The sequence below is a fragment of the Cupressus sempervirens genome, chromosome 9 (assembly GCF_028749045.1).
Source record: "Cupressus sempervirens isolate cs-2001-9-10 chromosome 9, ASM2874904v1, whole genome shotgun sequence".
NCBI classification, from domain to species: domain Eukaryota; kingdom Viridiplantae; phylum Streptophyta; class Pinopsida; order Cupressales; family Cupressaceae; genus Cupressus; species Cupressus sempervirens.
In genome coordinates this window covers 362,701,131-362,726,152 of record NC_143126.1, presented here as the reverse complement: position 1 = coordinate 362,726,152, position 25,022 = coordinate 362,701,131, and the positions used below count along the sequence as shown (strand labels likewise).

General features: G+C 36.1%; 1 protein-coding gene across 1 annotated transcript in view; it reads right to left on the bottom strand.

The window, feature by feature from the left end:
• The window catches only part of DPL1 (dihydrosphingosine phosphate lyase), a 239,884-nt gene that overhangs the window by 199,296 nt on the left and 15,566 nt on the right, over window positions 1-25,022 (bottom strand). The window contains exons 3-4 of the mRNA XM_089800114.1: window positions 1,751-1,902; window positions 1,540-1,599 (exon numbers count right to left, since the gene is read on the bottom strand). Coding sequence (XP_089656240.1) covers window positions 1,540-1,599; window positions 1,751-1,902 — 212 coding nt within the window. The remainder of the gene's footprint in view (window positions 1-1,539; window positions 1,600-1,750; window positions 1,903-25,022) is intronic.

The following is a 25,022-nucleotide window of genomic DNA, read 5'->3' as shown; positions in this document are numbered from 1 at the left end:
TGATTTTATGAGCAACTGTCAATCCGTTTGTGCAAATGCAGTGCTATTGCCAAGAACCATCTCCAGACTTGTACACTTTAGGTCATATAAATTGATACATAAAGGATTTTTTAATTCACCTTTGCAGATTTTTTGTAGCTGTGTTGTTGTTATTGGGATATTTGTTCATGGGTCTCTTCCAAGGACAGAGTTGAATACTTGAGCAAATATTTGTGGTTTTGGATACATGATTTGGATTTGTAAGATGAGCTTAAGGATGAGATGAATGGATTTGTTAATGTAAAGCATTAACACCTTGAAACCCATTGGTTAAATTTCATTTGCTTATAAGAATTCTATTATGGTTCCATGCTTGACTTTGTGGCCCAGGATTAGACACAGGTCTGTGATAAGGCTTGAGGCATTTTCTGAACCAACTTCAAATCAAAAGCCATTTTAATTTCAAATTACTAAGTGTAGGAATAGTGTAGTTCAGTTTGCAGTAATACTCAGGTAAGTGGGATGATGCTTAAAGTTTATGAAATAGATATACCCTTGTCTCACAAATCTGAGCACCACCCATTCAGATATCTTAAATGCATTGTTCATCATTTTTTTATCACTCAATTAGGCCTCCATATAGGAATACCCTCCTGAGTCTTGTGGAGATCGAGGTGAAGAAGGCTATCCAAGCCTTGTGCTGTTAACCCTATTCTTTTAGACTAAAAGTGGCAACAGTGTGAAAACCTCACAACATGTAGCACACTTCATAATAATATAAAAGAAATTGCTAATTGTTTATATAGCCTATTTTCCTTTCACATATCAGAAGCTAATATTATTTGGCAAAGACATATTGATATTTTAATAAACCTAGTCATTTTGAATATATATTATTGGCTGAATCAACAATTGTAAGTAATATTGTTCATATTCTCCATTACATAGTTCAATTACAAGGATTAGATAGTGTAAGCATGGGGAATTGAAGTAATTGTCCCAATATTCCAAGATATCCTAAAAGGGGACATTACATAACCCCATTGCGATTTTCATCCAAGAATTAAATGTCTATGATGAAATGCATAATAATTGACAGAGTCATAATATTCAAATGCCAATAAGTAACTAGATCTCTCTTTGCAGTTATAGCACGGAAAAGTAACAAATGCTACAGGCCATTTAAAATGTTTGTTGCGAGTATAAGACAGCATATTTATAGGGGCAGATGCCTCATTGATGGTCGTCAAATTAGAAATCAAAACAATTTATAATTCTAAACAGAAAAAAAAAACCTTGTTTTCAATTGATTTTTCTAAATGAATTAGATCCAACAAAGAAGGAAGACAATGCTTAATTTCTCTGTATTTGGCTTCATTTGTAAACTTACAACTGGACTGTCTCATATTTAGTAGCAATAAAAAATGTTAAAAAATAATTAAATCTTGGAAGCATTCAATAACTATGGCACTTTTTCTGATTATGTTAGCTTTTCAGTCTTTTCTTAAACACTCAAAAGAGTTAAAGTAAGCAATCAAATTGTTCTACATCCTTACTGACATGGAATATGCTTCATTTATCAAGGAAAAGTGTCCATCAGATTCACCCCCACCAATGTACCTGCACATATTATTTTATTTACTCATGAATCATGAAGCGGTTGTTTATTAATGTTTCAATACAAAAGTAACTTTTCTTGTCATATACATCAAAGAGTGCAGAAATTTTACAAATACAAGATCATCCATGTAAATATAAAATTGGCACATACACTGTACCAGAGCACCTTCCCTTCCATTGCACATCTTTTGATTTCTCAAATTTTAGCTTTTCTAATACTCCGATGCCAAGTCCAGCCCTTGGAAGCTCAGTCCGCCAGTTTTCTCGTCCAGATTTCACACTAGATTGTAGCTTGTCCACAACCTAGAGATAAACAAATTAGCAAATTATCCAATGGTTTTAGTTTGAAAACCATCTAACAGATGACCATACTTATCAGTCTAGAATAATGGAAAAGGACATAAAAGACAGATTTGAAAGAATGGAGCAACCCCAAATAAACCCTAAAATACTTTGTTTTTGTATATTTTAAATAGTGAATTTAAGACCCATGTAGCATTGATTACATTGATTTAGTGTTCGAGGTCTGGGATTCGGTGAAGTTTTCATTGAAGACTAATTTCTATGGTTTGAGACTTCACAGATTTTAGGGCGTCAAGAGAGAGAATATTGTTAGAGTTGTTTACAGAAGATATGCCATGGCTGGGTGACCCAATTAGTGACTATCATGGCCGATTTCTCCACAGGTTTGAATTTATTGTTGATTAATCCCATGCTAGCTGGTCATGGGACTCCATATGTACATCCCTTTAAGATTAAGGATTTTTTACCGACCTGGAAGTGACACCCAGACATTTAACACTGAAAGCTATCATTTTCAGGCAAGTTGAACATGATTCAAAGGATGAATGAATTTATTATGATTTTTAAAGGGAGTTCCCCATCTTTTGCCCCAATTTCAACAGTCTTTACTGTAGCTACATCTCAGACTACAAATAAATCTGCCCTCTCTGTGTGAGTAGGAGGCTGTTTGGATTGTTTGGAGTAAGCTTGAAGGGGTAAGCCTGGTGGTGGGAGGCAGGTCCAATGATTTATGGAGTTTTTAAGAACATTTGGAACTGATTACCTCTGCAATAGTTGTTATCAACTGTTACATAATTTTCTACGGACGAACAGATTTGTATGCCATAAAAAGGGATCCAGTTGATGTTATTGTGGTGATATTTCTGACCAGGACAGTCATTGCAGGTCTGTATTATTATCTGAAACACATTTCAGACCTACCTGAGTTGACCTGTACATTGGATAAGGTTTAAATGTAAGTGCACGAGTAGTTGCTGGTGTATAGGAGTTTGGATAAGCTTTCAAGCTGGAGTTAGAGGCAGTTCTTTTGGTGTATACTGATGTTCAGGCTTCCAGTCATTTGTATATTCAACTCAGCATATGTTAGAAAAACCCCTCAAATATGTTGCCTTACACTTAGAAGAAATAGCACATGAATGGTGGTACCAAGACATGACTACCATAGGACATGCATGAATCACCTTGTTTGTCAAATTTATGGAGATATTGATTGAAAGGTTCAACAACAAATATCCAGAGCCTCATTTTAAATAAGTGGCACAACTTAGACAAAGGGGGTCAATTAATGAATAGATAATCGAGCTCCAACGACTGTAATTATTAGTCACCGACATATCCAAGAGAAGATTGATAGTTTTATTTATGGATGGGCTAATGGATCCCCTAAAAGGACCAAACTAATCCACCATTCCAAAGGGATACACCACAGAGAAACAAAATGGACAAAGAGAACCAACAAGATTTAAGAAGAAAGCTATGTTTTCCATGCAAAGAGCCATGGTAGCCAGGGCATCGATACATGGGAAAAGGAAAATCTATTATATAAATAATAAAAGTGAGGCCCAATAGTGAAGGACAAGAAGATGAGAATCAAAGCAGTGTACAAGTTAGACATAGGATGAACCACCTTCATTTCAGAAGAGTGGTACACTTGCCACTATGACTAGAACTCTTGGATATAATATCTTGAGAGTACAAGGAACATCGTAAGGGCATCCAATAACAATTTTCATGGAAAATGGAGCCACCTTAAATTTCATAAACTCCACACTTACTATCTCCCAGTGACTCCAAAGCAGTAAGCAAGAAGAATTCAAAATAATGATGGCAAATGGTTAAGCCAATAGCACCAAGGTTGGAGATCACCATCGTAAGTTATCAATGATGACTTCCATGTGACAGAGTTAGGAATGTTGTAAGTTATAAACAATGATGACTTTCATGTGATAGAGTTAGGTAACGTTGATGTTGTACTAGGTATACAATGGATGAAAACTATGGGCAAGTACACTAAAGACTTCAAGACCATGACCTTCAACTGTGAAGTTGATCATAACAAAATCATTCTTAAGGGAATGCATGATGAAGACCCTCAAGCATGTCATCAAAGAAAATGCAAAATTCTTCTAGAAGATTTGAGAACAGCATACAACTTTATCATCAAGGATATTCCCAACATTTAGCAAACAAGCTCCATGAAGAAATTGTCAAACTCCAATCAATCAAAGCTTCCATTTTTATGACACTATTCAAGCACATCAAAAGATTTAAAAGGTATCTAAAGTCTTTTCAAGAATTTCCTTAGCAAGATATGTAGAAGATACACAAATACACCATTCTTTGTAGAGTTGGTAAGGAATAAAAATGGAACTACACAGTGTTTCAATTATCAATCAAATGAAGAAAGGAAATTTTATTTCAAAATGCTTGTAAGCATTCATCCTCAAGGAAGTGAGACTATGATGTCTCATAGAAAAACAGCAATTGAACATATGTGTGATCAATGGGAGATAGACCTTGAACACCTCCAAGTAGTTAGTAAATAGAGATGCATGATTTGTGCATAGCAATTAGAAGTTTGAGTAGATAGTCCCACATATTCTCATCAATTAAGCTAGTGTCATCATGATTAAATAAACATCCTATCAAGGAAAATCATCTTAATCATAAGACTTTGTGATTTTCTCTTTAGCATCAAGTGTGGCATGAACAATAAGATAATATATTACGATTGTTTGGAGATCATGCAATTGATATGCCCAATTGCTATCCACCCATTCATATGATGAAGGGTTGAAGGTTTCAAGCAAATAATCTTGATTATTGGTTACTTAGCAAAAGATGATATTGCACAACAGAGTTGTTCCATGACAACATTTGGTTTCATCAATATCAAGCATGCAATATCTTTATCCAACATCACACAAAAATATGATCTAGCTATTGAGCTCACATGATGTCGAGTATGACGATCTTGTTAGTCACCAACCTTATCAACACGAAGATCATATGATTTTACCATGGATTACATCAATCCTATACGATCAACATAATAAATAGCAAATTCATATTCCAACATGTCCATAAGATGTCATCCCATTTATCCAAGGTTACCGGGAGATGGGGAGACTTCAAGGTCTCCAGTACTAGTACTGGTACCGGTACGACAATTTTCCAAATAGGAGACGAGGGTACTTGGAGACGGCAATTTTTAAAAAAAAAAAATTTAACAGTTTAAAGAGTCTAATACTAAAAGTAAATACAAGATTTGAAAATAGTAATACTGTAAGGCTAAAGTAAATAATAATAGTAATGTCACATTAAAAATTAAAATAGACTCATAGAGTTAAAAATTTCAAAACTCACATGATCACAATATTATATCTCATAGACGTATTTGTTTTTCGAATATTGCATATGATCACCATCATATCAGATTGATAATCGCTGAGATTATCATTACATATTCAAATTTTAGATTCAAAAAAATATAGTTGATGCTGAATTGCCGATATGCAAACAAAAATGAACACTTTGTACAATAAACAAAAAACAGAAATATATCTAGTATTAGTATATCGATAGTACTATCATCTACTCCACAAGGTTGTGATCATCCATTTCAAGGTCTTCAGCTATCATGCTCTCCAAAAAATCATCACTCTCCAAAAATATTTTAAATGATTTAATCATTTAAATTGTTGAATAAAAATAATTTTTTAAAAGTGTTTCTAATGTTTTTAAAGTTATTAATTTATTAAATAAAATATATTAAATGATTTAATCATTTATATTGTCGGTGGTCTTAATTTTTGTATTAAAAACATTCAAATGAGGGCTAAAATATATTAAATTATTTAATATTATACTTTACATTTATATTTTACTAGGAGACTTCGGGGAGACTTCACTTTTTGGATTAGGAGATGGGGAGACTTCAGGAGACTTCGTCATGAAGTCTCCAACCTTTTTTGAGGTCTCCAGAGACGCGAAAAGTCTTCGAGACGCGTCTCGGTCTCCGAGACGCGACTTTTAGGGGGGAGACGGGTCTCCCGGTAACCATGCATTTATCGATCTTAAAGTTCATTCCATTGATATCCTCAAGTCAAAGAAAGCATGATATTACTTAGATCTAGCAATGATCAGAGATCATAATATCAAATCTCGATGCCATGCAGATATAGATAGATAGATAGATATCTCTCTCTGTGTGTATTGCAGCAGATATTCATGTTTCCATCAAACAAGATAAATTAACAAGCAGAAATCCTCATGCATCAAAGTCTTCATACAGCAATGTATCATACGAAAGAAAAGGTATCAAGTGATAAACTGTCACAAAATCAAAGAGAATAGCAAGCCTTCGAACAGTGTATCATTATTATAATGATGTTAATCTGTATATAGCAAAGTTTCCATGATTATATAAAACAAGAAGTTGCACTCTGCAAGCAAACCAACATTATCTTTATCACCACCCTATGAAAGATTAAGTTAATTTCAACCAAGGTTGCATGGGTACGTGGGTACGGGAATGGGAACGGGTACAGGAGCGGGTACGGGTACGCATATTTTTCAAAATAGGGGACGGGGGTACGTGTGTAAGCCTAATTTTTTCTATATAATTAATATTTTATAGAAAATATAAAAATCAAAATATCTGTCACGAGTCATGACATTGAGCATTCAAAACAAGAAATTTGAAAATATAAGCCATAAGTCAAATATATATATATATATATGCTATTGCTGAATGTTTAAAGTATTTTTCATAATTGGGGACGGAGGTACTTGGGTATGTCAAACTTACTTAAAAATTACACTTTTATATTTATTAAAAATCTGATTTTATGAGTCATGACAATGGTTTTTCAAAACAAGAACAGTGATAAAGTTTGCAAATGTAATGTACTGTTTTCAGTTTCAGATTTGCTATATGTTTGAAATAATAATACATGATAAATGCTTAGATGCATAACAAAGAAGGCAGACTTTAAACATGAACAAGAAGATCCTAAACCATATGACAATGACATATTGCAAATGATAAACTTTTAACTTGAACAGTGATAAAGTTTATTGTTAGTGAGTATCAAAGTTTCAAACTGATTTGGTTTTGAATTAAGTTTGATAAACAACAAGCTAATACAAAAACAAAAAACCAAAAAAAAAAATCAGAATCTTAATCAAGGTCCTTAGCTATGATGCTCTCCACCGAGTACCCGGTACGTGGGATACGTGTACCCGGTACTTGGGTACGTGGGTACGAGTACCAGGGGTGTGGGTACGAGTACCCATGCAACCTTGATTTCAACTGAAGTAAATAAACTTATACAGCGATTATTATTTATTAATTAGTAATGCCAAGGCAGCAATTAAGAGTAAAAGCATGATTTGTATGCAGCAGCAAATGCTCATGAATAATGGAAAGGTGTCATTAGGAGACAATAATGATGTGTCCATTCACAAGTACGAGATGCAACTGATCAGCCTTGAGGCCTATTGAAGAGGCGTTGATTATCAATCATCATCAAATACCATTTATTTGTACTTTACATATCAGGCTCTTGGCTTTGGATGCATATTTTCAACTGACACAAATCAGATACAGCAACATTTTGAATTGCAACAATTCATAAGATATATCAGGCAAGCATTTATATCTGAGATTTTATAGAATCGCTTTCATAATCACATATACAGGGCAGGCATTCATGCAGATCAAAGGTCTGATGACTTATCAGACCAATACAAACATCTTTGCATATCAATAGAGCCAAATCAGACATAGCAAATGATAGATTGGACAACTAAGAGTTTATCACCATCTCACAAGATCAGACAAAACATCAGCATTTCGCCGCCATCTCAAAAGAGCATATTTGATAAGTGGAAGGATGAGATTATTAGCATAATTCACATAGCCATATCAGGAATAGCAAGATTAACTCCAGAAAATCAAGTATCAAATTTTAAATATCCTGCAGCTCAGAAGATAATATTCATATGAATTATATCCATTGCATCGATATAACAATTAAATTCAATTACTAAATGTTTATTAAGATATTCATCATAATACTAATGGTGTCAGAAATCTAATTCTTGCGAAGTCTCTCATTTTTGTTTATATTCAAAGATATTTTTCAGAAAGAAGTTTCTTACAATTAAACTATAAGTAAACTGTCCCATAATTAGCCAATAGAACTTACATAAGGGGACATTACATCAAGAATGCTATTGGCAAGAGCATTCCTTGACTAATCAGCTTGCATTCGTTCCTTCCAATTTACTACTATCTCTAAAATTGAACAAAAATGTGTAATGTGCCCTTTTCTGGGCCAGTGAATTTTGATGTGTCGTTAACCTGTTTTGCCTTGGTCTTGTGGGCTAACCAAGATTTCTCAAGGATCAATTTTAAGTTTAGCTTAGGCAGTTCCAGTTTCCGACCTTTCAGGGTTGTCTGAATGGGGTTTTCATATGCTTACTATTTATAGTAAGTCAGAAGGCTCAACACTTGCCATTTCAGTGTTGGCCTAGGAGGGTCTTGATGAGACCTTTCCAACTAGTTATCACTTATGTTTATCCAAGTGCATCTGATCACTAATTTTAATGCCCGAAGATTTAAATGGTTTATTAATAAAGTGACTTTAAAACATAAGTTCATATTATTAGTGTCACTTTATTATTGTATGAGCACTTTAACATTGTATGAGCACTTTATTTTCTTAAGTGGGAAAGAGTATATGTTAAAAGAATATAAAGGAACAAAGGAATGTAAAGTGTCAACAGAATGGGCTTAAAAGATGAAAGAGAGCTCATTTGCCAAATACTTGGTTTTTGTTATTAGATTTTGTTTCTCTCTTGGAATGTTTTAGAAAGCTTCAGCTTTCAGCAGCTTTGAGGACAAAAACCCTCGGGCTTGGAGGTAGTGGACGGAAACCCATTGTCTGCTGGATATATCACATTGGTATCTCACTTGTACTTAGATATTTGTTTTCTTGTTACCAATTTGATTACACTTTGTTTGACATCTCTTGCTCTCTTCATCCTGATGATGGATCATGTAGTGCGATTCGAAACGTTGATGGTAAAAATCTGTCCACAATCGAATCCAAAAATATATCAATTTATTTACAGTTTATGTGTTTAAGATTGGGTATTACATTGCTTCGCTGAGGAATTGTAATGCAATATTGTTTTCAGAATATACATATTTCAGTTGGATATTGAATGAATTGGGAATTATTTGCTTGCAAATCTGTTGTTAAAATTTGCGTATTGTGTTGTAAGAAGAATTGGGGAAAATATCAAGTTGGGAATATTACAAAATGTGACCTTCTTGACAATGCCTCAGCTAAAATATTCATCTTTCCTTTGACATATTCAATGACAAAGTCGTAGGCGTGGAGTTTGCTAACCTGTTTTTGCTGCCTACCATTAAGATTTGTCTTATTGAGGAAGTTCTCAAGGCCATTGTGATCAGTTTTAACAATAAATCTTCCTCCAACTAAATATTTCCTAAACTTCAGCAATGCGTGTATTATTGTTGAGGATAAGGTAGCTATGGTCAGATTAATGGGTTCTCTTCACATACAACAGTTCAAACTCTATACATAATCAACCGACCTTATTATAACTAAGGTTAATTAAGGCATTCTTATATCAAGCAATCCATCTTGATTAATATACATATTGATCTCTTGATTGTGTTGGTTAGTTAATATTTACTAACTGACCACATTCTTAAGGGATTGAGTGAGTTAGTAAAAACTAACCGATCCAATAAAGTTGCAACCTTTGATTGAATGGACATGACCGATCTGAATTGGTCTTCAAATGATATTTATACATGCTGCCTAAGAATGGAGTAGGGATATAGTAATCCATAAATGTTCCATGCTTCCAAATTGCAGATTAAATACAATATATATTCCAGATTGAATATCTTAATAAAGAACTATCCTATAACTAACATGGTATCAGAGCAAAATCTGGGAGTGATAAAAGTTACAGTAGGATGGTCAATTATGTTGGAAATAAGGAGTTAGTCAGAACGTCTGCCAAGCAAGGGGATTCAGCACTATCTATGTGGTCCGTCAGTGAAAATAGAAGGGAGAATAAAGTTCAATGTAATCAAACCCATATTAATAGGTTGAAACAGAAGACCTTACTGGTTGATACTAAATAAAGATGAATGAATGGGTAAAAGCAATATGAAGATGGAGACATCAAGGAATTTGGCAAGTAAGGAGTATCAATCGGGAAACAAATGATCAAGATCTCTATATTTAGAGTCAGCACTGACGCGGAGATACCTAGCATTGCCAGACATTAGAGACTGACATTCAGGAAAAGGCATAGCTTCTGTCACTTCCCATTTGTGATCAGTATTATCAACTTAATTGGAGTTGTTCACAATTCAATTACCTTCAGTGATTAGGAGACCATTCTGAGCTTCATCCTAGAGTTCACGACTGTCAAAATCTAAAGTAAATCATAATGTGTAGTCGTCGAGTATTTACATTACATAAGACTGCACAAAGAAAAAAATCACCTCATCAGGGATGATATAATTTTCCAGTCATCCTTCTTGTCCAACTGCAATACTACCCTCAATAACAAGCATTGCGATCAGCAGCTTGCATTTCGGGATCTCTCCATTCAAAGTAGATCTGCAGCCAATCTACTGTTCACACAGAATGGAGAGAGTTGAAATTTCTCACGTGCAAAAATCACAAACTTCTGTAATGTCTATTCATGCAACAAATTCCAGTTATTTAAGCTTTAGCTGAGATTCTTCGATTCCACAAATCTGGCTCAGAATTTGGATTCTACAAACATGGTTGGGAATTTTAATTCCCTTTGGGTTATTGTGAAGGTGTGGATGGATCCGATGCATAGAATAACCAGTTAATGCCTAACCTTGTGGCACTTAGACTTGTGTGGATGCTTGTGACTATTTGCCATCATGAGGTTTATTTTGGGTGTTGTACAGTTCATCATGTTGGTCGCATTGGAACTCATTTACATGCTTTTGAGTTTGCATGCCTTGCTTCTACAGTTGTCGTGAGGTTTTCACACCATTGCCCCAAAACTTTGGGGACCCCCCTTTCTTTATTCGCCTTGGCAAATTTTTGGATTCTCTAACAATTTTGATTTTATTGAGAGTTTTGAGTCTTAAACAGCTTAGGTCAGATGGGAGAGGCTTAGCTTACTTTCACCCGGTTCCAACTTGATTTTCTAGAACGACCAATTTCGTCCTTAAGCCAGACAAAATTTTCGGAAACAACATTTGGCGGGATAAAATTGTAAAATTTGTACTTAAACGGTTTCTTTTGAAAATCTAGATATAATTGTATAAATTTAAATAATTTTCAAATGGGAAATTTTGTTAGACTTGAGTTTTGGAAAATCTTAAATTTTTTTCTAGTGAAAAAAAGTTAAATTTGTGGAGATGTAGTCAAATTGCAAAAATCAATTTTAGACTATAGAAGTGATTTTATTTTTGTCAAAAAAAATTAATGGCATAGCAAAATCGATTTGGATATAAATTGCAAAATTGGCTTTAATGGGTTAAAATTGCCTTGAGAACTTTTTAGCCTTTAATGAAATTGGTAATTTAATATTGAAAAATGGCTTTTGGTTAGCCCAAATCCGATTTTAATGACGTATTAATTACTAAATCCTCATTAAACGGAAGTATTTAACATCCCCAAGGCATTATTTAATTCCTTTTTGCAATTTGAAACTAATTGGAAATTTAAAAAAGCAATTTTCATTTTGGCAAAGTTAATTTTGTGCTTAGCATTTAATTGGGGGGCCATATCTTGTGCACTAATTAATTTATTTTTGCTCCCAAGGTCTCAGTCGGCCAGCTAGGGAGGATGAGCAAGTAGGGTATAAGAGGAAACTCTTTCGTCTCATTTCCTCATTCCTCACTCCTCCTCTTTGGTGCTTAGGCGATTTTTGGCTAAGGGCAGATTTCATTTTCCTTGGACGATTTTTACAAGGGCAGATTGGTATTTTCCTTAGATGATTTTTTTTTGCAAGAGCAGATCTGCACTCTTCTTGCTTGGCGAATTTTGTAGAAGACGAATTTTGTGGGAGCCAAATTTTGTGGAAGGCGAATTTTGTGGGAGCCGAAATTTGAGAGAGTCAACTTTTGTGGGAGCCGAAATTTGTGTAAGATAAAATTCTGATTTTCAAGAGAGGCTACGATTTTCTCCTAGAGCTAGGGCCTCAAGACTTGCAAGGGGTTTAAATTCTCGAAGTCTGATCCTAAATTCCAAAAAGAAGATCCGGCTATTGGTAAAAGTAATTTCAAATCATTTAGAGTTGAAAGGGATCCTTAAGCTGACTTCCTTCTTTCGTTCTTGTCTAGATATTGTCTCCCTTGGTTCTTCTTGCATTCATTGTCCACCACTTTACCATCCCGTAATAGGGCGACGAGATGGAGGATGGTAGTGCAAGCAAAAATCCTAAGGGAACATACACTAAGAAAGACAAAGAGGGTATGATGCCCAAACCAACTTTCTTCTCGAAAATGAGGTGAATACAGATCCGGCTATTGGTAGACGTGACTTTTAATCATTTAGAGTTGAAAGGGGTCCTTCAACTGACTGACTTCTTTCGTCCTAGTCTAAGGATTGCCTCCCTTGGTTCTGCTAGTCTAATTGTCCACCACTTTACCATCTCGTAATAGAGTGACGAGATGGAGGATGTTAGTACAAGCAAGAACCCTAAGGGGACAAACACTAAGAAAGACAAAGGATATGATGCCCAAAACGCCTTTCTTCTCGAAAATAAAGCGGATCACTGATACCAATGTCGGTACAGTAAACATGATACAGGTAAAGGACAAACTAAAGGAAAGACAATCCCCCTTGGCAAAAAAAAAAACAGAAGGCAATTGCACATCACAGCCCAGGCGTCGATACTTCCATTACAACCATGATAAGCGACATCGGAGCAGCACTTGATGTTGAAGATATCAGACAAGAGGATATCAATGAAGCAAGACTTGGATCAAGATTGGATGAGCTAGGAAAGGTTGCCATCAGGAAGAAACATTTGAACACCCTTTCCTCCCTAAATGCTTTCATTGGATTCGCAAAGGAGTATGAGAAAGATCATGAGAAGACACTACAAGCAGCAAGCAGCATGGTGAAATCAGCTGAACTCAAGATGAAGTATACACCTTGTCCTCCCATGGAAGAAATCAACGAAAGACTAGCTAGGTTCATTGCCTTAGCTAAAAGAACAAAAGAAAAGGGAAGAGTCATATTAAAAGATCATTTAATGTAAGCCTAAGTGGCAATTTCTCTTTCTTCTAGAATAGGACAAGTCTCTATTTCTGATTGTCCGCCATTTTGGTGCCTTCTCATTGGTTGTCACATTTACACTTTTTTCATTGGTCCATTGACGAGGTGGCATCTTCTCATTGCCCGGTGGGGTGGCAACCCTAATTAGGGTTTCTAGGATTCAATCTGGATCGTCGGTTTTGCTTTTGATCTCTACCGTCGGTTGTAATTTTGGCATCTATAAAAGGCCATTTGCTCTCATTTGTAAGGGTCAGAGCAAATTGTTGCATAAGATAATACTAAAATTCGCTATTTCTTTCTCATTGTTGTGACTTGCATGGTGATTAAGGGCCTTTGGTATTATTGCATGGTTTCTACTTCCAATAAGTTAGAGTAGATTTCTTTTCAAGTTGTTGAAGCAAATTTCATTTCAAGTTGCCAAGTAAGAGTAAAGTAGATGAATAGTTGTATGGTAGCAGTAGTAGATGTTTGATAGGAATCAATACTAGACCACTAGCATCCTAACGGCTTGTTGGGAAGCCTTGTGTGGCAAACTAGTTTATTTTTCTTTTGAATCATTGCACCTATGGAAGTGAGGCCGCTGGTTAACTTTCATTAGGTTCGATCCCAGTCCATTTGCTAGTCTTCCATCCATAGGAGTAGTAGGATAGAAAGAAGTTTAGGACTTAGGATTTAGGAGAAGAAAGTCAGAAAAACACCAACCGTAAGAACCATTCACCCTCCACCATCATCACTTTCCATTTGCATCATCTAGTATTCACACTAAACCACCGTCTCCATCATCCCACCAAAGTCCAAGTCATCCTCAACAATTTGCGTAAGGCCGCCTACGTGATTACCAGCGAATTACATCGATAAAACTGAGCGAGTATCCACAAGAGTAAGGAACATTGGAATTATTCTCATATCCCATGAGCAATAACTTTTCAAGGGAGGAATTGTATGTTTGATACTCTATATCGGATATTCAATTACTAATATGTTATATAAGTGATACAAAACTCGCATCAACATTATCTGGCGCTAGAAGGAGGGCTGAATTTAAATTCATTCTTGAGGAAATTGGAGCATTGGGGAGGCACATACCCTCCATCGTCGCACCATCAACATTATCTGGCACTAGAAGGAGGGCTGAATTTAAATTCATTCTTGAGGAAATTGGAGCATTGGGGAGGCACATACCCTCCATTGTCGCGCCATCAACATTATCTGACGCTAGAAGGAGGGCTGAATTTAAATTTATTCTTGAGGAAATTGGAGCATTGGTGAGGCACATACCCTCCATCATCGCGCCATCAACATTATATGGTGCTAGAAGGAGGGTTGAATAACTTTCATTCTTGGATAAACTTGGAAATTCAGAGCAGAGATTGAGGAATGAGCTTTCAAAGTTAGATTCGAGAAGAGATCTCTTTTAAAGTGAAAATCAAAAAAAAAAAAAAAAAAAAGGTTTCTCAATGGACAAGCGAGTGGACGTTCTTCCCATTTGGTTTGATTTGAACAAAAGGTTACCTCCATTGGATTTGTCTCAACTTGCGGCATCAAGGAAATGTAGGATACATGGTACTACGAATCATGAGGAGATGTATTGTTTGGTGTTTCTCTTAAGGGTGGACATGGCATTAAGAGGAAAGTTTTCTTTTTCACAAATACATGAGCCAGCGGTCTTTGTCAATTCAGAGGAAGATTTTCTTGATTACAAAGAAGATATCAATAGGGAACCAAAAAACATTTGTGGAAGAAGATATTGGTGCCATGTACATAGTCTCATATATTCAAGGTCTACTTTGCCATCTTGCCAAGACACCATTGACTTGGTCAAGTTTCAATTGGGTTGGTATGAGAAAATATCAGTGGGGAGTGGTAGACATTTCTCTCAGCTTTTAAGTTGGACACCAAAGAATGAAGAGGATAAGATTTATCAAGATGATATGGTTGATTCTAATAACCGAGTGGATGAACCTTCACACATTATACCACGAGGTAGAGAGGTTGACACGAAAATTGAAAAAACAATTGAATTTATCCAAGAGAGAGAAAGGATGGTAGGCAAAGGTCAACAGGTGAGGGCACACAAAGAACTACAAATGGAACATCGAAAGGTGGACAAAAAGGAAATCTTTGGTGACCCTTCATACATAATTCAAGGGGTGACCCTTGAGGATGGATTGCAAGAAGTTTCAAATATCCTTAAAGAGGAAGACAATCAAGTGGGTAAGTTGAAAAAGGAATTACATGATATCACAAGAGAGTTCAAACATGAGGAAAATATTGATAAACCAATACAAGGCGCTGTCTCCACTACATTCCTTGGGGGGATGCTTGAAGATCCTATGGAAGAAATACAAAAAGAGTCATCACCCAAAGCCTTTCAAGGTGATCAAGTTGTTGCAAGTAGCATGATTCACCATCAACTTTGACCTCTAGAAATGTTGCCGCTTGAAATGGAAGTTGATAGGCAACTCACAAAGATGTATGATGATTCTCCTATCAGTCTTGAAGGTGCTATGTTTGGTGGGAGTCTACATAAAGAATGGCAAGATGTTCCTGAAGAGAGTGCAAAGGGAAATTACACGCTAGATGATGAAACTCCTATTGACGAGGATATGCAAGGATTGTTTAGTGGTGATCAAGTTGCTCACTCCCATAGAAAAGGAAAACAAAGAACAGTTTGGATTGATGCTACAGTTGGATATTGTGCTCGAGCAACTTGGAGAGGTGTTTGATGGGGAGACTATCAAGGAATCCTTGATTTTTGAGGATACACTTGAGGAGATTCACAAGGATTCATGGTTCACTATTCACAGGGACAAGCCCCCAAAGGCAATATTTCATGAGCCTGATTCCAAGATTGCTCCTGCCTGGACTACTAATGAGTTCGATGTAGATGTTAGAGGGAAGATTTACCACCAACTTCGACTTCCTGAGGCTGTGGAGACTTTGCAGGTTCCATTTGAATTTGAGTCATGCCAGGTTGTTTCTTTCCCTACTCTTAAAGATAAAAGGTTTGAAAGTTTTTATTTTGATTATGAAAATTCTGGAGAAACAACTTGTTTTTGGATTAATCATGGACCCTATGAGTTGCCTCAATTGTTGGTCTTACATGATAATTTTCTAGAGTTTAAGTTTGAGGTGACCAAATATTTTTCGGAGTACAAGGATAAGTTTGCGAGATTGAGAACTATCACCCAAGCCATGTTACTTTTGAACATCCTAAGAAACCATGTTAGATCCAGTGTATATATTAGATTGGTTAGTGTTGTCCCTTCAGAGTCTTGTACATAGTTAAGGTAGGTTTGTCTTGGACCATTTGGTTCAGGAGAGTAGTTTAGTTTCCTTTCAGTTGGGTAGATTAAAGTTTCCCTTTCAGTTGGTTAGAGTAGATTCTTTTTAGTTGTTTAGTTTGGGTGTTGTGAGGGAGCTTGAGCTTGGTTTGCATCAAGTCATTTGATTTGAAATTTTTTTTAGCTTCCCTCGGCTGGAAAGCAGCTTTAGTTTTGGGCCTTTGCATGAGCAAAGGGGGAGGGTCCATGTTATCACTCGTGGGTGAGGTGTGTAGATTTTACTTTTTTGGTGACAAAACAGAGTCTATCTTGTTCATTTCTCGAATACATTTAACAAGGTTCAGAAATTAAAGGATGTGTTTAGTCGTTGGTCTATGGTAGGACTTGCACTAAATTTGGGTCGAACTCAATGGAGGTCCTTAAGTTATCTTTGACATGGTTACAACATTCTACTCACACTTAATTGCTCTGAGTTCTTGGTGCCTTGAAGAGAAGTTGGACTTAGTAAAAATCATACACCTGCTTTAGCGCCATTGTGGTCTTCCAAATCCTTCGCAAGCTTCATTGCCTGCAAACCAAACAAAAGATTGAAATGAAAAGAAAAGAAAAAAAAATTGTCATGAGAAAAGAGAAAAAAGCATTATGAAGGTGAAAATAAAGATAAGTTTTGGTTCAAGGGTGTGCAATCATCTCTACCGGCGCTATTAAAATAATCACTAAAGGTAGAACCATGATTGTGGTGCCACAACGATAACTCTGTCGGGGCTATAGACGCCTGACTGGCAGCAGGGCTCTATCCAAGTTGCTTTTGAAGTAAGGATATTATAATAACTAAGTTTAATGGATCTGAGAGATTATCAAGTTCTTGTTGAGCGAGGAATAAATCATTTGCACACACGTGAGTAACTTATAGTCAAGGTGCTTAGGATCAACTTGAGAGTTCTTTCCTTTGTTGAGTACTCATCCTTAAGTAGATTTGCAGATAGGCCATCCTAAGATTTTTGTTCTAAGTTACTTATTTCTTGAAATGTTCAGGAACATTTCTTTGGGTTGATGCTAGATGTTGTGAGGTTTTCACACCATTGCCCCAAAACTTTGGGGACCCCCTTTTCTTTAATCGCCTTGGCAAATTTTTGGATTGTCTAACAATTTTGATTTTTTTGAGAGTTTTGAGTCTTAGACACCTTCAAGTCAAATGGGAGAGGCTTAGCTTATTTTCACCCGGTTTCAACTTGATTTTCCAGAACGACCAATTTCATCCTTAGGCCACACAAAATTTTCAAGAACAACATTTGGTAGGATAAAATTGTAAAATTTGTTTTTAAACGATTTCTTTTGAAAATTTGGATATAATTTTGTAAATTTAAATAATTTTCAAATGGGAAATTTTGTTAGACTTGAGTTTTGGAAAATCTTAAATTTTTCTTTGGTGAAAAGAAATTAATTTTGTGGAGATGTAGTCAAATTGCAAAAAACAATTTTAGACTCTAGAAGTGATTTTATTTTTGTCAAAAAAAATTAATGGCATAGCAAAATCGATTTGGATATAAATTGCAAAAATTGGCTTTAATGGGTTAAAATTGCCTTGAAAACTTTTTAGCCTTTAATAAAATTGGTAATTTAATATTGAAAAATGGCTTTTGGTTAGCCAAAATCCAATTTTAATGACGTATTAATTACTATATCCTCATTAAATGGAAGTATTTAACACCCCCAAGGCATTATTTAATTTATTTTTGCAATTTGGAACCAACTGGCAATTTAAAAAAGCAATTTTCATTTTGGCAAAGTTAATTTCGTGCTTAGCATTTAATTGGGGGGCCATATCTTGTGCACTAATTAATTTATTTTTGCTCCTAGTGTCCCAGTTGGCCAGCTAGGGAGGATGAGCAAGTAGGGTATAAGAGGAAATTCTTTCCTCTCATTTCCTCATTCCTCACTCCTCTTTGGTGCTTAGGCAATTTTTAGTTAAGGGCAGATTTCTTCTTCCTTGGACGATTTTTGCAAGGGCAGATTTCTTCTTCCTTGGACAATTTTTGCAAGGGCAAATTGGTATTTTCCTTAGATGATTTTTCTTTTGCAAGAGCAGATCTGCACTCTTCTTGCTTGGCAAATTTTGTGGGAGCCGAGTTTTGAGGGAACCAAATTTTGTGGGAGCCGAAATTTATGGAAGATAAAATTCTGATTTTCAAGAGGGGCTGCGATTTTCTCCTAGAGCTAGGGCCTCAAGATTTGTAAGGGGTTTGAAATTCTCGAAGTCTGATCCTAAATTCCAAAAGAAGATCCGACTATTGATAAAAGTAATTTCAAATCATTTAGAGTTGAAAGGGGTCCTTAAGCTGACTTCCTTCTTTCGTTCTTGTCTAAATATTGTCTCCCTTGGTTCTTGCATTCATTGTCCACCACTTTACCATCCCGTAATAGGGCAACGAGATGGAGGATGGTAGTGCAAGCAAGAATCCTAAGGGAACATACACTAAGAAAGACAAAGACGGTATGATGCCCAAAACAACTTTCTTCTTGAAAATGAGGTGAATAACAGATCTAGCTATTGGTAGAGGTGACTTTTAATCATTTAGAGTTGAAAGGGGTCCTTAAGTTGACTTTCTTCTTTCGTTCTAGTCTAAGGATTGCCTCCCTTGGTTCTGCTAGTCTAATTGTCCACCACTTTACCAACCCATAATAAGGCGACGAGATGGAAGATGTTAGTACAAGCAAGAATCCTAAAGGGACAAACACTAAGAAAGACAAAGAGGATATGATGCCCAAAACACCTTTCTTCTTGAAAATGAAGCAAATAACTGATACCAATGTCGGTACAGTAAACATGATATAGGTAATAGATAAACTAAAGGAAGGACAATTCCCCTTGGCAAAAAAATAAATAGAAGGTTGTTGCACATCACAACCCAGGCGTCGATACTTCCATTACAACCATGATGAGCGACATCGAAGCAGCAATTGATTTTGAAGATATTAGACAAGAGGATATCAATGAGGCAAGACTTGGATCAAGATTGGATGAGCTAAGAAAGGTTGCCATCAAAAAGAAACATTTGAACACCCTTTCCTCCCTAAATGCTTTCATTGGATTCGCAAAGGAGTATGAGAAAGATCATGAGAAGACACTACAAGCAACAAGCAGCATGGTGAAATCAACTGAACTCAAGATGAAGTATACACCTTGTCCTCCCATGGAAGAAATCAACGAAAGACTAGCTAGGTTCATTGCCTTAGCTAAAAGAACAAAAGAAAAGGGAAAAGTCATATTAGAAGATCATTTAATGTAAGCCTAAGTGGCAATTTCTCTTTCTTCTAGAATAGGACAAGTGTCTATTTCTAATTGGCCGCCCTTTTGGTGCCTTCTCATTGGTTGCCACTTTTACACTTTTTTCATTGGTCCATTGACGAGGTGGCATCTTCTCATTGGCCGATGGGGTAGCAACCCTAATTAAGGTTTCTAGGATTCAATCTGGATCGTCGGTTTTGTTTTTGATCTCTACCGTCCGTTGTAATTTTGGCATCTATAAAAGGCCATTTGCTCTCATTTGTAAGGGTCAGAGCAAATTGTTGCATAAGATAATACCAAAATTCGCTATTTCTTTCTCATTGTTGTGACTTGCATGGTGATTAAGGGCCTTTGGTATTATTGCATGGTTTCTACTTCCAATAAGTTAGAGTAGATTTCTTTTCAAGTTGTTGAAGCAAATTTCATTTCAAGTTGCCAAGTAAGAGTAAAGTAGATGGATAGTTGTATGGTAGCAGTAGTAGATGTTTGATAGGGGTCAATACTAGACCACTAGCATCCTAGCGGCTTGTTGGAAAACCTTGTGTGGCAAACTAGTTTATTTTTCCTTTGAATCATTGCACCTGTGGAAATGAGGCTGTTCGTTAACTTTCATTAGGTTCAATCCTAGTCCATTTGTTAGTCTTCCATCCATAGAAGTAGGAGTAGGATAGCAAGAAGTTTAGGACTTAGAATTTAGGAGAAGAAAGTTAGAAAAACACCAGCCATAAGAACCATTCACCCTCCACCACCATCACTTTCCATTTACATCATCTAGCATTCACACTGAACCATCATCTCCATCATCCCACCAAAGTCCAAGTCATCCTCAACAATTTGCATAAGGCCGCCTACGTGATTACCAGCGAATCACATCGATAAAACTGAGCGAGTATCCACAAGAGTAAAGAATATTGGAGTTATTCTCATATCCCATGAGCAATAACTTTTCAAGAGAGGAATTGTATGTTTGATACTCTGTATCAGATATTCAATTACTAATATGTTATGTAAGTGATACAAAACTCGCATCAACAACAGTCCACTCAAAGATTGGTTGTACAAAAGAATGTTGTCAACTTGGGCAACATATAGATAGATGATTGTTCCTGGGTCATCTATATAAAGATACTCAAGCCCGTAGAAGAATGTTGACAAATGTCTATAAATCCCGCAAATCAGACTAGTATCAAATACCATTGGGGAGCAAGCAGGCAATGCTTTTTGGGAATTGAAGTTGAGATTTGGAAGGCAGTCATCACTGAATCCCAACAAAATAAAACTCAATATTGGCATGGATTTGAGAATTCTGGAGCCATTAAATGCAACGATGCAGATGATAGTTTCTCACTTGAAAAGGAAATGCCAAGGACATTGATACCCTGCTCGATCACCACCATTTGCCACTCGATGTCAACTATGCTCCACGTTGCTCCTTTCCATGACCGCTATCATCTTATCCACCTTTTAATCTCTCACAATGTCAATACCAGAGATTGTTGGGGTAGCATAGTGGAATAAACCTTCAGAGAGAAATATAATCTGGATACATATCTATTAGAGGATACTGTGAGATTGCGTCTAAAAGAAAATACAAAAGAATCTATAGTCAAGTTGTGTACTGATTTAAAAATAAATAAATAAATAAAGGTTGTTGGGAAACCTTAAATATTTAATAAATGCAAATTGAAATGGGCTAAATCCATGAACAATTCATCCAAGTGAATTCTTTATGTAGTGTGGTATTACCTTTTCGTTCTTTAGGGCATACAATTTGAGGCCAATGTCAAAGACTCATATGTCATATGCCACTTCTTTATTATTTTGGTGGAACGCTGAGCTTTATTTCAGGAGTGATGAATGTCCACAAGGCTGTGGAACTCTGATTGATTAGGTCTGAAACTGCTTGATGTACCTTCTTGATCCTATAGTGCCTAGCGTCTGTCTACAACAAGCATTATCACCACCTCTCCTTGGTACATTGTCCAGTTTAGCTGCAAAAGAAGTTTCTCAAACTTGTTGCCACTTGCCAAGGAGTCTGCATTCGTGACCCCTGCTTTTGACTGCCCCTTTTCAGCTTCCCAGAGAACATTCATGTTGCAATTATCAGACATTTGACTATTTGTCAGAAAAGTTATACTGATTTATAAAGGGTGAAGATACTGCTGTAGAGGTCTTGGGTAATGTATCAATGCTTCAAATGGAAGTAGACTATGCTATTGTTTTGCAAAACTCGGTTGTCAAGGAAATGTGTGGAAGTGTGTTGGAATCAAATCAGGAAGGCATTTTGCTGGCTCACGTAGAGGAAGTATACCTATATAATCCATTTTAGGGAGATCGTTGTCATGGAGATGACATGTTTTGGATCTTGCGGATTGGAGTTCTGCAATCTTTATAATCCCCAGGCTAGTGATATTCTACAGTAGCAGAATACTTGAGATTCTAAATTGTTGTGGGAAATGGCATCACATATTATCTGTTTGTGCATATTTTGCAACACTTATTCATCACCTTATGGAAATTGATCAAATTCGAGCTTACAAAATCAAACACATCATGAAGAAACATGATCTCAAAATCATCAACCATAACTTACTCACCTCGAATAAAAGAAGAAGCAGAGGGAGTAGGCGCTATAGTAGTAGTATATTTGAGGAACCTGGGATCAAAGACAACATATCATGGGAGACTGAAGGAGTATATGATGTTTTGTTTTAACTGTGTCCAGTCTTCTAACTCTATTATTTCATTGAAGACAATTTAGACCTAATTGCATTCTTGAAACAAAATATCCTTCATGATTGGGACCATGTGAGAAGGGTATGCTTCCATGATAGGAGGAGCATCTAGAGCATCTGATCCATTTAATATCTGAGAATCTTGGTCACATTGGTTTAGAGGGATAATTTCTCTAGTGATCAGTCAAGGGAACCAAGATTCACAAGGTGAAGTTCCATGTATGTAGACTTGAAGACCTTATGTGGGTATCTAAGTCGTGATGTTCATAAGATAGATGGATATTTGTCAAATCAAGGAGCATTCAAGAAGAGCTTGATCCGTCCTATGTAAAAGACATGCAAGTTAAAGAATGAAGAAGTAATTTTCTACCATGAGGCTGAGTTGGAAGAGCATATCTAGATCAGTTCTGTGAAAAGCAAGACATTCAGAGGGAGTGTGAAAATTTATCTCAGGCAACCTTGGACAAGAAGGTTAGAAGGTTGCTATCTGATTGAGAGGAAGTTTGACAATCCAAATGAGGCAACCTTGGATGAGGAGGTCAGAAGGTTAATATCAGATTCAGAGGGAGTTTGACATTTCATTAGAAGTAATCTTGGACGAGAAGGTCAAAAGGTTAGTGTTTTCTTCATGAGTTATTCTTCATGAAGGAGAAAGTTCAAGATGCAATCCCTTGTAATGCATTCTTCTCTATGAGAGAGAAGTTTGAGGTGAAAGCACTTATTCCACCCTCTAGAAGTGGCTATGGTGAATCCACCCTCTAATATGGTTCATGATGGATGTCATGACAACACCATGTGATAAAATCCAAGGTGACTTCATGTAAACTTTTGATGTCATCTGTGTGACTCCATGACTTTAATAGGCCTGCCCCCTATGTACATTACAAAAAGGTGATAATCTTTTTGATAATATACACTTGTATTCAGCTTTGTAAGGTGACGACTTTACAATGCTTACTACCACGATGAATATCATGCTGACTTGATATTCTTAGAAATATCTTGATAGTTAATATCTCATGGACTTATTGATAGATATCATGTTGACTTGATATCAGTTGTGTATCAATATGTTCTCTATGAGATAATCATAGTAGATATTATGTGACGTAATATCTGTGGATATGTCATGATGAGTTATGGCAAACATCATGCGACATGATGTCAGTGCACATACCATAACCAAGATATATGAATATCATGCTGACTTGATGTTCAATATACTCCTTGATCTCACAAGTAATGTGGAATCTAAACTTGTTCATACTTAGTTAATCTTCCTTAGCTAAGAGGGAGTGCTGAGGATAAGGTAGCTATGGTCAGATTACTGCGTTCTATTCACATACAACAGTTCAAACTCTATACATAACCAACCGACCTTATTATAGCTAAGGTTAATTAAGGCATTATTATATCGAGCATTCCATCTTGATTAATATACATATTGATCTCTTGATTGTGTTGCTAATTATTAGTTAGTTAATATTTACTAACTAACCACATTCTTAAGGGACTGAGTGAGTTAGTAAATACTAACCAATCCAATAAAGTTGCAACCTTTGATTGAATGGACATGACCGATCTGAATTGGTCTTCAAATGATATTTATACATGCCACCTAAGAATGGAGTAGGGATATAGTAATCCATAGATGTTCCATGCTTCCATATTGCAGATTAAAGACAATATATATTGCAGATTGAATATCTTAATAAAGAACTATCCTATAACTAACAAATATGGCTAATATTTCCTTGTCATAGATTAAATAGCTCATTTGACCTCCCTTTAACTTCCTACTTTCAACCGCAATAGAGTGTTTATTTTGCACTAGGGCAGCCCCAATACCTTCACAAAAATCATCACATTCAAACTCAAAGGGCTTAGTAAAATCCAAAATTGCCAATACTTTGCATGTTCTCATCAATTTCTTGAAATGATCAAAAGTTGTTGCACTTTTCCCAACACTACAAAGGCTCGTGGGGCAACCAACTCAAAAAATCCTTTGACGAACCTCCTGTAAAAACCACATAACCCAAAAAACAATTCAACTATGTAATGATTAGTGGGTGGAGAGCAATCAAGAATGGCTTTGATCTTCTCAACATCAACACTTTTTCAGAGCTGATTATGTGTCCATGATACAACAATTTTGTGATACCAAATTCACATTTGGGACTCCTTAGCAAACAAAGACTTGCTCTCAAAAATACCCAAAACTTCATTTAAATGTCTTGAATGCTCTTCCCAAGATATATTGAAAAAGAGAATGTCATCAAAGAAGATAAGAACAAACCATTGGCACAAGACATTGCTCTTAATGGCTTATCATTGATGGCAACTATACATGTTTTCGATGATGGCATGTCATACCCTGGTCAAATTGGCTCAATAAATGCTTCGATACAGACAAAGAGTTTTGAGTTTTGAGGGGTGAACCTAGAGGGAGCTTCAATGAGATAAACTCTATCTTATTCCTCCTTCACAG